Source organism: Mustela putorius, unplaced genomic scaffold, assembly GCF_011764305.1.
Source record: "Mustela putorius furo isolate JIRA1106 unplaced genomic scaffold, ASM1176430v1.1 tig00003909_pilon_pilon_pilon, whole genome shotgun sequence".
In the NCBI taxonomy this organism is placed as follows: Eukaryota; Metazoa; Chordata; class Mammalia; order Carnivora; family Mustelidae; genus Mustela; species Mustela putorius.
This window is the reverse complement of record NW_025422057.1, coordinates 42,138,574-42,155,241: the sequence shown is the minus strand read 5'-3', so window position 1 is coordinate 42,155,241 and position 16,668 is coordinate 42,138,574. Positions and strand designations below refer to the sequence as shown.

Genomic DNA, 16,668 nt, shown 5'->3' with positions numbered 1-16,668 from the left:
CCCAGGCCCCCACCCAGAACACCCTGTCTCTGTGTTACAAGCTGAACACACCGCACGCACAGCCCCGTCCTTCTGCCTTCTGGCCCATATCCCAGCAGCTGAGCAAATGGCATCTCCTCCCCTCCTCCCTGCCCCCCGCCATTCCAGTGCAAAGGGCATGGGGATCTGGCATGCAACATTGGCAGCTGGAGCTTTCCATGCTGCTGTCAAGTTTTCCAGGGCACAAATGAGCCAGGAGAGCCAGGAATAACCTCCAGGCCCCTAGAGGGTCTGGAGGGTGTGGGCCTGCCTCAGACCTCCTCTCAGACCCTAGGCCAGGACCCTGTGCCCTTCACTCCCATGCCTGGTCTGGGCATTGCGAGGTGTCTGCAGCCCTTGGGAACCCATTATCTGGCACGAGTCTAATAGGAATGAGCACCATTCAGTGCTCCAGCAAAGCCTGGGTTCATTCCTGTGTGACCTTGGAGAAGTCACTTAACCTCTCTGAGCCCTGGTTGCTGCCGGCTAAGGTGGCAGCCTCTCAGGATCTGATGGGATAATGGCTTGAGGGACCCGATGCTGAGCTCGGGCATGCCCAGAGCTCCTGTTGTTATTAGGATTATTTTTACAGCTGGACAACCCTGGGCCAATTGCTAGTCTCCTGAGCAGAAGCCGGAGGCTCAGCTCCATCCCAGGCTTCCTTCTGGGTAAGCTACAATCTCAGATCCTCACCAGGGAGCCCAGAGCAAGAAGACAGCAAACTGCAAAGCCCCTGCCCAGAGGAGCTCAGCCACAGTCTTCTGGGTGAAGGGGTGTGAGCTGAGCTGGGCAGAGAGAACACACATCTGGGCCCGAATGGGCAGAGGGAGCAAGGAGAGGAGAGCAAGGAGGAGAGAGCATTATCGCTAATCTGGCCGGTCCCCCATCCTGTGCCCTGGGGGGTGCTGGGTGCTGGACAGCCCTCCCTGGGGGCAATATTAGCCATGTGAGTCACGGTGGGAGGCTGCGGGCGGGCGGAGTGTAGGGTTACAGTCCATTTATGGGCGCAGCCGAGGGCAGATATCAGTGTCGATGGCATTCGTTCCCAGCTATTCTTAGGAGCCTCTCAGGAGCTCCACCAGACAGCAAGGGACAGAACAGGCAAGGCTGGGGGTCGGGGGTAGGGGCCCAGGTATAGGCCAGGGAGGTGGGTGCGTGAGGACCCTCTCACCCCTCTCTTCTCTTGTTCACAGAGACTGCTGCTGTCAGCACCAGCATGTCTTACAGCGTGACCCTGACCGGGCCCGGGCCCTGGGGCTTCCGTCTCCAGGGAGGCAAGGACTTCAACATGCCTCTCACTATCTCCCGGGTGAGTGTGCGCTGCCCACACAGCCTGGTGCCCGCAGGGGCAGGACGCGCCCACAGGCGGGTGTGTGCATCCCTCCATCCCTGCGCTGTCCTGTCTGAGGCTCTTGGAAAAGCAGAGCATGCCCTGTCCCCAGTCTGGGGGCTGGGACTGGCTCCAGCTGGATGCTGCCAGCCGCAGACCCCTGGTTTTAGCCATAGCTGTTGTCCGCCTGAGTTCACCGACCTGTCGTGAGTGTGAAACATGGGCAAAGAGTGGGTGTCTTGAGCCAAGAAGGAAATGCCAAGTTTGCTGGGTAGGCAGGCCGGTGGATGGAGTATAGTTAATGCTTTCTTAAGCCCTTCCCTGGGGAGGGGGAACCCAGGGAGCCCCTAAGCCTGGAGCATCTCCATGGAAGTGGGCAGCTGCTTTGGGAAGAGGGCACTCCTAGCATGGAGAGTGCAGGTGACGGGCTGGCAGCTGGATAGATGGAGAGACTGAGGACTTCAGCAGTCCTGCTGTTGGGGTTCAAGGCTGGGCTGGGCTGGTGACTAGGCTCTAGTATCCACTCCATCCCAGGAGCAAGGTAACAGCCTCGCCTCCATACCCACCTCCCCTTTCCTGGGCCTGCTGGGTTCTCCTGCCAGCTTCCTCCCTCCCCTCACAAGGGCCCTACCCATTCGGACACGGCCACAGCTGCTCTGACTGTCTGACATCTTCTTCCCCATGCTCACCTGGGGAAATGGCCCATATGTTCTGCAGGGTCTGTGATCAGGGAACAGCCTGCTGGCGATGTCCCAGATCCCTGGAGATTGTCTGAGTAACTCTATTGCCTAGCCAGAAACACTCAAGTCCAGAGAAGCGATAAGCTAGATGCACTTGAGAGGAAGCTGTCTTTGTCTTAACCACCACTGGGCAACCCCCACCCCTCCCCATGTCTAGAACATGGTAGGCACTCAGGTAGCACTTGTCAAGGGACTCCCCAGCAAGTCTGGCAGAGCTAGGGTGAAGACCTCAGGGCTCAGGGCGCCCGTGTGAGGTGTGGGAGGAGCAAGATAAGCTGAGCCTGGTAGGGTCAGGCTGAGACTGAGCTCCCCACACCACTGGTGTGGGCTCGAGGGGGCAGCCTGGGGTTCCAGGCAGTCACTGGTTGGGGATTTGGGGGGATGGATGGCCCAGGGAGTCTGGACCCTGCCCACCTGGGGACAGGGAGGCACTTTCTTCCTCAGGGCCGCAGAGATTTGCCATGGGCCTGGGGGTAGGGGGCAGGAACATGGGGGTGGGCAAGGGGGGCCCTCAGGTGAGTAGCCAGGGAAGGCCTGGAGGTGCTTGGCAGAGAGGACAGGGAGCCAATGCCTCCATGGAGGGGCAGTTCCGGTTGTGGAACCTGAAGTGGGCCTTTGGGGGGAACCTGAGAAGGAGAAGCCCCCCTCAGGAGTGCCAGAGGAGCCTCATAACAGCTGTAGAGGACATGACCCCCTGGGGGAGGGCGGGCACTGGCCTGGCTTGAGTCCAGGGAGAGGACCACGTTGATCCCACTGGAGGTCTGGCTCATCTAACCTGAGTCTTCATCCCTCCAGACCTGCTGTCCCAGAGGCCCCCGTGTGTAATGCTAGGAGGACACCCAGAGCCTTGTACGCCCTGCCTGATGACATGCTGCCATGTGGGCTCAAATGCGTGGATGTGGCCCCCTCCCTCCAGGACCCTGCACAGCTCCCCACCAGCACGGTCGCAGGGCTATCCACCTTTACCATCATGGGTTCACAGGCCTCCCATGCCTGGGACTGAGCCCACATCTCCCCCCGTCCTTACAGTCCTCAAGGCCTCATGCTGGTGCTCCTTGCCCCAGCGGGTGGAAATTAGCCTCCTGGCTCAGGGGCACCCAGGATAGCCAATGACCTCACCCCAGATCTATGCACCACCTGGCCTTGGCCAGCCCAGGGCTTATATTGCAGCACAGAGGCCTTAAGCTAGACAGCAGGAAGAATGTCCCCACCGCATGGAAAGGGTATATTGGGAGGTAATGGAACCAATGACTATGGGGGACCTTTATAAATAGAACCCCCAACTCCAGCAGGGCATCGGGGGCCAGGGATAATGGCCTCTCGGCTTCCTTCAGAGGCATGCCCCAAATCATCAAAGCAATGGAACAAGCTGGGCTGGGCGCTCGGTCCTCCCCAGGGTTCAGAACCTCTCCACAAACTCCTCTGCGGGGCCACTGATGCCCTGGGCTGGGGCATCCCCGGCTCAGACCCAGGATACTCCCACGGGGGCTGTGGTGTTTCCTGCTGGGGCTCTCAAGGCCCTTCTGCAGCAGGAACTTCTCCCTCTGTGGGAGTAGGATGCAAGGCCCATGGATGCTCTGGCATCCTGGCCTGAGCCTTTGGAACAGGCCAGTGGCGGCAAAGGGTGGTGGGGTGGGGGGTGGGGATAATGAAGGCAGGGCCTGCTCACTCTCAGCAGGGCCCACACCCCTGGGCACCTGAGGCAGGGTGGGGGTGGGGCTCTGGGATTACCATCTCACCTCAGTGCCAGCCAAGCTGAGGCTCAGATTTGCTCGGGAGCTCTGGTGACCTCAGTAACCCCTAACTCCCTGGCTTGCCCTCCACCCTTGGGCTGGGGATTAGCAGAAGAGGACTGAATGGGGCCTGTCCCTTGTCAGCTGGAGATGCAGGCTGCCACTCCTCCTGTAAGAAGGCTGCCCCCCTCAGGCTGAGTGGTAGCTCCAGTCTCCACCCTACTCTGCCCCTGCCCCGCCCACCCGCCAGAATCAGCCCAGGGGCGATAACAGCCCCCCACGGCCTCCTTTCAGTGGGTCTCCGAGAGGACCCACAGAGAAGTGGGCCCAGGAGGGAAAGTGGGAGGGTGGAGGGGAAATGCCTTTATTTATCCGGGACAGGTGCGGCTGAGCCTGCAACATGAGCTCCCCTCCCACCGCCCCCCTGCCAGCACTAGCCAGTTCTCCAGGAAGTGGGGGAGGGATGGAAGCAGCCACGGAGGAGCCCTCCAAAGGCCGGGCCTGCCCCTGTTCAAGCTACGTCAAGAGCCTGGGGCCCTGGTCTGGGGCCTTGTCCTTGGGGCACGCTGCAGCCCTTGACTTTGGGGAAGAAGCGTGTGCTTTTGTCTGGCTCTGTTGCTCACAGTTGTGCTGCCTTTGGAGCCAAGTTGTTGGTTCTCCTGCTCAGCCTGGTTGTCTCATCTGTGCAATGGAAGTGTGCATGGCTGAGTGCTTTCTTTTCTTTTTTTTTTTTTTTAGATTTTATTTATTTATTTGACAGAGAGAGATTACAAGTAGGCAGAGAGGTAGGCAGAGAGAGAGAGGAGGAAGCAGGCTCCCTGCTGAGCGGGACTCAATCCCAGGACCCTGAGATCATGACCTGAGCCAAAGGCAGCTGCTTAACCCACTGAGCCATCCAGGCGCCCCGCTGAGTGCTTTCTAACAAGCACCCGTTGTTCTGCTGAGGTGGTGGTGAGGATGGGGGAGCGGTGGGGCCCGAGCCCGGCCCCCGGGGTGGGGTGGGGTAGGCATGCGGGAGGCCCTTCTCTCTGCTCCAAGGCCTCTGTCCCTTAACGCCTTATTCATCTGGCCTTGTAGGCTTTTCTGGGGCACCAACCCAGAAGCTTTTGCTTCTTTGCTGTTTTTTTTTTTTTGTTCCAGTATTTGTCAGATCTCCTAGTTACGGTGGGGACGCAGAGGACAGAGGGTCCCCTGGGAGGGGGAGGGGGACAGGCTGAGACTATTCTGGGTTAACTGTGCCGGCCATTCCCGGAATTTTGAGGCCTTAGTGCTGTTTCTTGGGCAGCGCCTAGCAGTGCTGACAGGCTGAGCTGTTTATAGCCACACTGAAGGTCAGGCAAGCCTCCGGAGGACTGCTGTGAGGCTGGCCGGGGCCTTCCCAGATGAGCGAGTGGGGAAGATAACCGGACAGAGGCCCCCAGGTGGGGAATGCGTTCTTGGAGGTTCCCAGGCCAGGCATTAGCCCTGCCTGCTTCCCTCCCAGGTGCTCAGAGCTGTCCCTGACTCCATAGTTTACATCTGGGTTGACTTTCAGTGTTGTTCAGTCTGTGGGTTTGGGCCAACGTAGAATAACTTAGATCCACAATATCACATCATAGGAAATATTTTCACTGCCCTAAAAATCCTCTGGGCAAGGAGAGGCTCTTTGTGTATAGCCAAGACTCTGGCTTGTTTATCAGCCAGGGTGGAGCTGGGGAGTGGGGCCATGGGGAGACAGAAGGTTCCAGTGAAAGGATGAGAGATGGAGCAAGGCCCCAGGGGAGGCCAGATGGGCAGGGAAGCAGAGCATGGCTTGATGGTAATTTAATCACATCATGTTAAATGCACTTAGGGCTCCATGGGAAGTCTGCTGGGGTGGTCATTCTGGGCAGTTTGGGAGGAGATTCTGGAAGATGCATAGTTCACCGCAACTACCATCTACCCTTGCCCCCCAAGCCCCTGCCACACCTACGCTGGCAGCTCTAGAAGGGAAGGAAGGCAGGGACCTGTCTGGTTTGGAGCACCGAGAGTGAAGGCTGGGAACCTTTGCAGAGCCCAGCCTCCCCCCTGCCACCAGGGAGCTGGAGAAATAGGAGCCTATGTGCACCTGAGCCCTGACCAGTGCCTTGCTTCCCTGGGACCCTGGTCAGGACTTCTGTCTCTTCCAGCTGATGCTCAGGCCCCTCTAGGGACGGAAGGCTGGCTTAGGACTGGTCAGTTGAGGCTGGCCCCTCACACCCCGCTTCCTTCCAGCCCCAGATTTGTTTCCCAGTGGAGCCAGGGTACAGCTGCCCAGTCTCCTCCCCTATGGCGCCCTCCATGCTCTGAGGGCAGAGCTGGGGGCCAGCCCCTGTCTCTCCTCCACTGGGAACTTCCCTGAGGCTTTCTCGGCTCTGCACCTCCTTATGGGATAACCTATTTAAACATGTAATCCTCCCAGCCATCGTGTGCGAAAGGCATTGCTGTTGTCTTTACCCAGAGAGTGTGGAGGCTGCCCTGTTCCCTCAGGTCTGACTCGGACCAAAGTTTGTGCTTTTTGTTTTATTTCCTCCCTACAAGTCACCCAACAGTCACAGAGGCCACGGCTGCTCCCTCCTAGCACCTGCTAGCCTGGTGTCCCTTCTCATGGACCCCAAACCACGGCCCAACAAGAAGGAAGGGCTCCCATGAGTCTGGTGGCAGTTTTGGCCCCCAGGGACCTCAGGAGCTTTTGAGAACAGGCCATGCTCCTGGAGCTCTGCCCACATCTGGGCTCTGAGTTGAGAGGCGGCTGGTGGTTGGAGAAGAATGAAAAGTGAAGTGGGAATGAACTGTTGTTATGAAGAGGTTTTCAAATGCTCAAAAGAGGATATAAAGACTTCAAAGAAAAAAATCCTCCAAGGATTTAGTGGCTTTGGGTCCTCTGTGGGACAAGGAACGCAGAGAGAGAAGCAGAGAGTCAGGCAAGAGACACATGGGTATACCACACCTACACTGCACTCTTCCCGAGTCCTGGGCTCTGGGCAGGGGTCCCCGGGTGGCCTCACACTCCTGCAGGACAGGCTGTTCCTGAGAAGAGGGTGAGGATCTGATGGCCCTTGGACCAAGCAGGGGGCAACCTCCTTAGGGTCCCTGCCTCCTCTTAGGAGACTTGGACCTAGCCAAAGAGCACCCTTCCAGAAGAGAATTACAGTACCCTCCGCCCACCTCCACCCACCCCCAGTCTCAGAGGTCATGGGCCCTGCTCAGGGCAGCTGAAAGCCAGGCCAGCTGAGCCCTGATGAGCAGACACAGGTGTGGGGAGAGAGGCGCCAGGAAGGCAGGAGCTAGCTTGGCACTCTCCTAGGGGAGCTCGGTTGCTAACCAGGCCCTGGGGAGGCTGGGCATTTCCCAGGGAACCAGGATCACCCAATCTATACTGGGAATGAGGTGGAGCCAGGCAAGGGGGAGGCAGGAGACCCTGTGGAAAGATACAGTGTTAGCCTGCGCTTGAGGAAGACAGATGTCCCCAGGGCAGCTCCAAAGAGAGGGCATTCCCAATAGTCCTACACCTTGCCCTAGCTGATCTGGCCCCAGCAGCTCTTGGATGTCATTCTGGTGTCCTTGCTCACACTGACATCCATGATCTTCTGGACACAGCTCCAGTCCTGGCTGGCAGGCCTCACCTCTACAGGCAGAAGGCCTGCCCTTCTATCTGGGGTCTGTGGTGGCCATACCTGGGAGTTCATTATGCTGTCTGTAGATGGTGAGAAGCATCTGGGAGAGTCCTGGTATGGGGAAGCCCTGGTGTGGGGGGTGTCCTACTGTGGGGGAGCCCTGTGGGAGGTTCACGAGGACCGCAGAGGCATTGCACAATTCACCCTGAATGGAAGCATATTGGTATCCGCTATTTTCTCTGAAAACCTTCCAAACTAAGACGGATTACCATACGGAGAGGCTAGACATGTGATACAGAAAGCTGAACCGTGTGAAGGTAGAAGCTCAGTGGTGGGTGTGGGGATGCTCCCTGTAGAGTTCTGTCTGCTTTCTCTGTTTGAAGATACATATCAGAAAATGCTGGGGATAGCATAGGCCTGAACGCGAAACCAGGAGGAGTAGGGAAAGCCGATTTTCTGCAGACAGGCCCAGCTCGCAGCTCAGCTTGCCCTCAGGAGTACCCTCTTGGCCCAGAAAGTGCTTTGTTTTTCTCTGGGTTTTTTGTTTTGTCGTGTTTTTTATTGTTGTTGTTGTTTTTGTTTTTACCCTTTGTTCAACCCTTAAAATAAACGGAAACAACACTCCTGTCATTAGTAGAGGCTCCCCGAGGCCATGGATTTGGGGATAAGGGATGTGCATTTTGAGAAGGCCCAAGTAATTTCTTTTTTAAGATTTTATTTATTTATTAGAGAGAGAGTATGTGTGCTCATGAGCAGGGGGAGGGGCGGAAGGAGAGTGCGGAGCCCAACCTGGGGCTCGATCCCAGAACCCTAAGATCATGACCTGAGCCGAAGGCAGATGCTCAACCGACTGAGCCACCCAGGCAACCCAGCCCAAGTAATTCTAAGATACCTCTGTTGGAGCCAGGAAAGTGGGCTGGACTTTGGTTTCCTGGCAGTCTATGGGGTGGTTTCTCTACTGTCCCTGCCAGGTCTCTGTGGATTCATGGGTGAGGGGAGGCTACTCGGCGTTGGTGAAGCTAGCACAGTCCCCAGGGCTAACTGGGCACTTCCTCCTCGAGGACTTGTCTGCTCTTGCTGCTGTCCCTGGGTTTGCACAGGCGGTTTGCGGCCTGGCCTTTAGAGCCCACCAGGGACTAGAGCCTGGTGACCACAGGTGGCCCTGGTTTGGTGGAAGATTCCTCATGAGGGGTGTTGCAGGAGGCTTCCGTCCATGTCTGGGAGCCCAGGGCCTGGCCACCAGGATAGGGGATTTTCCCTAGGTCCTCTTTGGACTCCTTCTAGGATGGTCCCCCAGGCCAGGGCCAGAAAACGGCTTCTGCCAGCATTAGAAGCCAGCCTTGTCCCTGGGCTGTAGACAGGAAGGTGATTGAGATGTGCCCATAGAAGCCAGGAAAGCTGGCTGGTGGGCATGTTGGGGAACAAAAGCCAAGGGACATCCTCTAGTTACAGCTTGGTGGGTGCTGGCTCCCAGAGCCTCCTCTTTCCTGTGATGTCACTGGGGCAAGCTCTGTATGTCATTCTACATGATGTCACAGGGGGCCTTCCACATGATATCATGGGGGTCAAGTCATTCTTTGTGTTATCTGTAAGGGGTAGGGTATGGTATTTCGTATTGTGACATGGGGGCGTAAAGCCAGTCTTGGTGACATTCCATGAGGCATCTTTGGAACTGGAGCTTCCTCACATTCCATGTGATGTCCTGAGGGGCCAGCCATCAAGTTATCATAGGTGATATCATCTAGGCCCTCCAGAATTTTGCTTTTCAAGTGACATCTCTGGGCTGGTGGGGGGCATGCTGTTACGGAGGACCAGGCCTGTGGAATTTGGCGTTGTGCATGATGTCACTAAGAGTGGGTCTTAGCCATCCTGACATTGCATGTAATGTCCCTGGGAGGGTGGCCTTGACATGACAGGAGATATTCTTGGCGTGTGGTGTCTATAGCATTCTGTGTGATCACCCTGGGGATAGGGGGCCCCAGACTCTAACATTCTGTGATGTCATTAGTGTGCAGGATTTGGGATCTGGCCCCCACACCTGCATCTCCTCTTCTGGAAGTCTGAAGCCAGCCACATAGTGCTGAGCCTTGCCCCATGCCCCAGCAGACCTTGCTTCCACAGCTCTCTGCTTCCCTGCCATGATAGCCCTAGGCACTTGCCCTGGGGTGCTCCCCTGAGGGCTCATCTGTTCTGGGTACTAGCCTGGCAGAGTCTCTGTGGTGGTGCTGAGTCTTAACTCGTGCATATACCCTCCCTCCTGGAGCCCAGAAAGTGCTCCATGGGTTTTGGGGGTGCAGCCATTATAGTAGGCTAATTGGTGTAACAGACAGCCCCCAAGTCTCAATGGCCTAGCATAGCAGAAGCTTACTTCTCCCTCGTGCAACATCAGATGCAGTACTTCTTAATCCTCTCTCCTCCAAGCAGTGAGTTGAGGATTTGGGTCCTTCCGTTGGTGGCTCAGCTGTTCTGGGTCCTCTGCATCCAGTCAGCTAAGAAGGAGAGAGAGTGCAGGATGTCAAGGATGGTGGCTAGAGGCAGGCCTAGCCAGGGCTGGGCTCTGGGTCACATTCAGATACAGAACGCTAGGCAGAGGGGTGATGGTGTGCCAGGAGGAGGCATCGGGCTTGGGGAGCAGCGGGTGCTGGTCATAGTGAATGAAAGTGGAAATGGCAGGCCTCTACTGGATGATCCCTGGTGACTCTTCCTCGAGAACGGCCCATCCCTGGGTCTACCCTTTGTATGCTCACTTCCGCCCCCCACCCATCTGTCATTCTCTCAGATCACACCGGGGAGCAAGGCCGCCCAGTCCCAGCTCAGCCAGGGTGACCTCGTGGTGGCCATCGACGGAGTCAACACAGACACCATGACCCACCTGGAAGCTCAGAACAAAATCAAGTCTGCTAGCTACAACCTGAGTCTCACGCTGCAGAAGTAGGTGGGAGCTCTCCAGAGCAGGGGGTAGAGGGACGTGGGCATCAAGGGCCCAAAAGAAGGGGTCCGGCAGCAGTCATGTGGGCCCAACCTGTGCCACAGGATCACACAGGAAAGTAAGGAGGGCCTCTGGACCAGGAGGAGGATAGGGCCAAGCCATCAAACACCTGACACGTCTGTGCCTCACTTTATGGATAAGCCTTGGGGGTCGGGGCGGTCACAGTGCTGCCAGTCAGTGCGGGGGGAGCTGGGCCTGAAAGCCCTGCCTCCTCTTTGCCCCAGATAGCCTCCCAAGGACCTAACAGAGGCCCATGGGAGCAAAGTGTCCAAGGGCCATGACTTCATCCTGGTCAGGCCCAGTGCCTTCCTGGAGTCACACAGTCCATGGGGAGTAAACAGCGGACCTGAAGCTATGGCCCAATGACCCGGGTCTCTGATGTTCTCTGTCTCCAGCCCTGCCCTGGCAGGAGCTCCTGGTCTTAGTGGTAATGGTCTTCACTTGGACCCCTTTCTGGTTTCTTCCAGGTCAAAGCGCCCCATCCCCATCTCCACAACAGCACCCCCGGTCCAGTCCCCTCTGCCAGTGATCCCCCACCAGAAGGTAGGTGCTGACTCCACTCTCAGCGGTGGTTCCTGTGGGGTGGCCCCTGGTCTGCCTGCCTGGCCCTTGGTTGGCCCAAACCGGACAGAGTAGTAGGATTAGCCGTCTCCTTGCCCCAGCTATGGCTGAGCGTGAAGGAGTGGAGGCAGGCCCCCAAGAAGAGGCGTTCCAGCCCCCATGCAGTACCAAGTGTGGGGTGTCTGCCTGGGTCCTGGTCCTGGGACCTCATGGCTGGGCTGCTGGGAAACCAGCCTAGGCCGTGGTGTTTTTAGGAGAGGGATCTTCCTCCCAGCTAGGTGGGGACAAGGATCCTGAGGGTACTGGGAAGGGGGGGGGTCACTGGGGCATGAAAGCCAGAGACCCAGGTTCAAGCAGCCAGCCCAGGCATGGAGGGAGGGGGCCTGCTGGCCCTCAGAGTTTATCTCTGACATAGGGTCTCTCCCACCATTTTCCACTGCCCCTCCCGACTGGATGTCCCAACAGCCCCCTCAGAGGTGCTAATGGTAGTCAGGCAGCAAGCCCAAGGCAGGCATACCTCACCACGTTGCCTGCCACCCCCTCAGTGCTCCCTTGAAGCAGTTCAACCCTGTGTGCCAAAAGGACTTGAACTGAAGCATGGAAGGCCCTCCCCACCCCTCCTGCAGGGCCTACTCCCTGCCTCCTGCATGACCTCATTCTGATACAAAGAGGCTGACAGGGGCTTGGGGTGGGTGACAGATGGGGGAAGGGAGCAGAGGGTTGCTTGGGAGAAGCTGCACAGGCAGACTGTGGGAACAAGTTGTCAGCCCCGCAGTGTCCCCATTTTCCCTCTTGCATTTCTACTTTGCCTGACCACTGCCAGCTCAGGGTGGGGGGCCTCTGGCTGGCCATGTGGAGGCATCTCAGTATGGGGTTGGTAGAGCAGGAGGCCAGGCTGTGCCAACTAGGGGCTTCCACTCCGGGCAACGGAAAGCAGAGAGAGGATGGAGGGGGCTCTCCCCAACTCCCTGAGGCTCACGTCTCCTTTCCCGCAGCCCTGCAGGTGGGGCTGGCTTGGCTTGGCTTTTTGTGTGGGGCTGGCACTTTGGTCAGGAGGATGTGGGCCTCAGGGCCAGGGATGGGCACCTCCCTCCCTCTCCTCGACAAAACTCTTCTCTTGCAGGTGTCCGTTGTGTCCCCTCCCGAGCTCTGCGTGGTCGCAGCAGGGGGTAGGCTGCTGGGCGCTCACACTAACACCTGTGTTTCAGGTCCTTGCGGAAGCGCTGGGACCCGTATGGCCTCTAACCGCTCTCTTCTCTCTCCCCTGCATGGCGCTGCTCTGGGCCAGGACCCCGCTCGGGACACGAACGGCAGCCCGGCGGCCCTCAGCCCCAACCCTGAGGCAAGGGCGAGTCTGGGCACCCCGGGCACCCCGGAGCTCAGGCACACTTTTAGCTCCTTCTCCCAGACCTCCGTCTTCTCCTCACACACCGAGGCCTCTGAGCCCGGCCCTCCGCGGGGCAGCCCAGGGGCCAAGACCAGCCTGGAGGGAGCCCTGGACTCATTCAGCCCGAAAGCCCCGCAGGGCTCCAGCCAGCCAAGGCAGTATAACAACCCCATTGGCCTGTACTCAGCAGAGACCCTGAGGGAGATGGCTCAGATGTATCAGATGAGCCTCCGAGGGAAGGCCTCAGGTGCTGGACTCCCAGGAGGGTAGGTAACAGGTGCGCCGCTCTCTGCTGGTGGTCTGGGGCCACCGGGGTCCTCAGTGCTCACGGAGGCTCGGCCAGGCAGTCAGAGCAAGGAGCTGGCCTCAGTCGGCCCACGCAGTGGCACAAGCCTAGAGCCGTAATAACCTGGCCGGTATTTTTGTCAGGAGCCAGACGCGTATTTATTTTCCATAAGCTGGGGTGACGTGTTGGATCCTGTAGAGGGGGAAGCTGAGGCTCAGCGGTTTAGTCGAGGTCCAGCCATCCCGCTGCTAAGTGGCTAAGTGAGGTCTGAATACAAGAGATACTGACTCCCAAAACATCCATACCAGCACCCCCTTGCCACACAATGCCCCCCCCCCACAAGAAGAAGCCTGCTGCCTCAAGGAACCCTGGGACAAAGGTCCCTCCCCTGGAGGAGCCCTGAGGCAGGAGCAGGGAAGAAATAGAAAGGTAGGAGGGTAAGTTCTCTGGGGGCTGGGAGTGATCTGGGAAGGCTGCCTGTAGGTGGGAGCGACTGAGCTGGGTGCAGAAAGATTCAGGAATGGGGTGAGTGTCATGGGCTTGTAGAACTGAGCCAAGATAGAATGAGGCAAGGAAGAACCGAGGACAAAGAGGGTGTGTAGGAGAACGGTAGCCTGCCCCCCACAACCCGCTGAGCGCCAGCTGGTGGGACTCTGTGAGCACAGGAGCTAAAAGAACCTGCAACCAGAGTACGCATTGTGGAGGGGTTGAGGGGAGGGAGACTCCAAGCCAAGCACGTGCTAGCTTCTAAGCCCTTCCTGCTTGTATCTTATTCTAACTTCTCGGCTACAATCAGTATAATTATCTTCATGTGCTCTAGAGGTGGAGCAGGCTGAGTCAAGGCCATTATGGCCCAGTGGTTAGGGGTTCAGGGCTCCTCCTCTGTACCTGGGTGTGAGACTGTCCATATCTCAGGATTGCCGGCAGGATGGAAAGAGGACACACGTTGCACAGCACTGAAGTCCGAGCCAGCACACTTGCCTTGTGCTACCTGAAGTCACACGGTAGAGGCACCCAGGAGTTAGAATCAGAATCTGGGTCAGTCTGGCCCCGCCCATGCCCTTCCTTTGCCCTTGCCACAGAAGGTACCTGTGCCCCACTGGTTCACTGCTCCCTTGCCGATCCCCAGCTTCCCCATATCCCTCAGCCTTTTCTGGGATCCTGTCTGAAGCTGGCCTTGAGCACTCCACAGCCTGAGCACCTGGACCCCAGCCTCCTCAGACCAAGGCGTCAGAACCATAAACCCTGGGCTTTTTCCAGCAAGGAGCTTCTGCCAAAAAACCCAAGGAATGACAGAGCAGAAATGGCCTCCTTCCACCTTGGATAGGCTGGTAGCTCTTTCTGGTGCTCTCTGGAACTGGCCCCTGGCAAGGAAATCAGTCTCTGAGAGACAGGGACCTCCATGAAGCCCACCTACAGTGACAATAATATGTCCCCTTGTGAGCCCTCAGTCTAGACTTGGGACCAACTCACAGTCCATGTGCTTTATTTAACTTCAGCTCTTCAGCAACTTCAGAGGTGGGCATCATTTCCCCCATTTCCTAGCTGGGAAGTAGAAGCTCAGAGTGAGTGATTTGGTCAAGGTCACACACAGCTAATAAGCACAGAGGCACACAGGGCTGGTACCCGGGTCAGCCTGACTCCTCCCTATATGGTGATAGGGACCTCACAACCTGGCCAGGAAAATCAAGGGCCAGCCCCATCCCAGCTTCCCATGACTCCAGGGGTGCCTTCCCTCTGGTGCAGGGGCTTCTCAGAAGCCGACAAGTGTTAATTTATTACTCGGCACTCAGAGCAGCAGGGTCCAACAGCTTCTCTAAGGGTAGACAGGCTAGTGGAAGGAGTACATCTCCGTTCATCCACAGTAAAGGCTATGCTGCGGTCCCCGGGCGATGCTGGAAGCAGGGAGCCTCTGACCTGGGCTAGCCCAGGCAGCTTCTGATGGGCTGAGGCTACAAGCTTTGCTAAGTGCCTGTGTGCAGGAAAGTGACAGGGCTGGTAAATGCTAATCCCCACATCCCATCCATTGCACACGTAAGTCATGACAAGGGCTTTACACTCCGGATTCTGTTTAGCGTGCACAGCCTGTCTGCGCAGTGGCCACCATCATCTTGATTTTGTGAATGAGGGACTGAGGCTGAGACTGGTGGGGAACTGCCCAGAGTCACAGCGCTAGGAAGATTCAGGGTAAGGATTTAAACTCTGTCCCACCTGGCTCCAAAAGGAAGTTCCTTGTCCTCCTCTCCAGGCAGCTTGCAATGTGAGTCTTCGACAGCTTGAATCCTCTTGGGAGGACTGGCAAGAACAAACAGGGTGCGAGATCCCCAGGCCAGAGCATGGCAGCAGTCCCTCTCCAACCGCCATGAGCTGGCAGGGCAGGGCAGTACCCCTCAGGGCATTCGGTGCAGGGGCCTCTGGGTGGATCTTGACTGATTCTCCCTGAGACCTGGTGCTGGCTCCTCTCTGAGCTGTCTGCTATGGGCCACTCAGCCTCCAAGTCTTCAGGTGGGAGCTAGGCATGGAGCAGGAGTCAATGCCAAAGACGGTGCCGGGTGCTGGGACAGGGAAGGGCAGAGGCGGCATTCCCCCTCCCCACCCCACTGCCCTCTGTAGGGGACATTGGGCTGGTCAGGGCAAGAGCTGACCCTGCAGCTGTCAGCACTGGCCAGAAATGGAGAAGGGATGGAAGATCTTTCCTAATATAGCTCCACTTGGAGCTATTTGAGCCTAGAGGACAGAGGGAATTTTATCAGCTCCAAGACTGTGAGGCGTGCAGCTAGAGGGCCCCCTAGCTTTGGCCTGGCCAAGGGATGACCAGGGTCAGGCTAGTTGGGGCCCAGGATCTCCCAGCCAGAGCCCTGAGTGGTCCAGTCTGCGACAGGGGCAGGGGTGCCACCAGCGCTCTTTTCCCTCAGGTTTCTGACAAGGCCATTGGTGTTGCCCTGGTCTGCCCTGCAAGGGATTTGCATTTAAGGAAACCTAATGCAGGCAATGCCTTTCCAAAGAGATGATGCTCCAGGAGGCTCGCTCTAGACAAAAGCGAGGGCAGGGTCCCTCTTAGGTCTGAGTTGGGTTGTCCTTGGCTAGGGGCTTTCCTGCAATACCCCTTGGACCTTCTCCTGAGCCTCTGCCTTCCTCCATCCTGCTTCACTGACCATCCACAGGGCCTTTAGGGACAGTCACAGGGGACTGCACCCCTGTGCCCCAGAAGTAGCAGCCAGGGCTGCCTGTGCCCACTCTGGGAGGGAGAGTACATCTGGGAGACTGTGGGTAACCCGACTGCACACCCCCAGCACCACTGCCAATTACACAAGGATACGTCCAGAATGGCTGACTAGCTAGGAGGCACCTACAGCCTGGGCTTGGCCCATAGCAGCCGCAGCTGGTCCTGTCTCCCTCTCTATCTTCCTGTCTTGGGGTCTCCAGCCAGGCAGTATGTGGCACCCATGAAGATGGACTAGAAAACCCTTACTCCTGGCAAAGCTTCAGGGACTGTGGACCTACTGAGAGGGTAGCACCACTGTCAGCACCTTTGACCCAAACTCAGAGGCCGTGACCCTGACTTGGAGCCTTGCCCCTCTCCTCAGCACCCCCACACCCCGCTGCCTGTCAGAGCTGGAGCAGCCTCCATGAGGGCCAGTCTGAGGATGGTCCCAGCACTCAGAGCCCCTGGCAGGACCACACTCTGACAGCCCTGTCTTCTTTGCTCTTTCTCTCCTCCCCAGGTGGTAGCCAACTCTCCAGCCAAGTTAGTATCAAAGGAAAGCATGTGTGTGCGCTCGTGTGCATACCCCAGCATGCGTCCGAGTGTCTGTGGGTCTGGACAGCGTGCGCCTGCGTCAGCACGTGTACATGCGTGTGCATGTGTGAGTGGGCGTGCATTCGTGTCCCGGAGCGAGCCTGCATGTGAGTGGATCTGCAAGTATGGAGGAAAGGCACGGGGGAGGGGTGCCAGGTCTCTGTCGGATGTCTGATGTGCCCTTTCCCTTGGTCCTTTCCTGTGGTGGCTG

The 16,668-nt window shown here is 57.7% G+C and overlaps 1 protein-coding gene across 8 annotated transcripts in view; it reads left to right on the top strand.

Annotated features, from left to right (window-relative positions):
- Positions 1-1,016: 1,016 nt before the first annotated feature.
- LDB3 (LIM domain binding 3) overlaps positions 1,017-16,668 on the top strand; it is a 60,220-nt gene continuing 44,568 nt past the window's right edge. For 5 of the 8 annotated variants that reach the window (XM_004765789.3, XM_004765786.3, XM_045068648.1 and 2 more), the window contains exons 1-5: positions 1,017-1,119; positions 1,212-1,327; positions 10,215-10,366; positions 10,892-10,967; positions 16,384-16,406. In XM_004765789.3, coding sequence (XP_004765846.1) covers positions 1,235-1,327; positions 10,215-10,366; positions 10,892-10,967; positions 16,384-16,406 — 344 coding nt within the window. In that variant the 5' untranslated portion in view covers positions 1,017-1,119; positions 1,212-1,234. Of the gene's footprint in view, positions 1,120-1,211; positions 1,328-10,214; positions 10,367-10,891; positions 10,968-12,273; positions 12,639-16,383; positions 16,407-16,668 lie in introns of all 8 variants that reach the window. The other 3 variants (XM_004765787.3, XM_004765784.3, XM_004765790.3) reach the window with 1 other exon arrangement.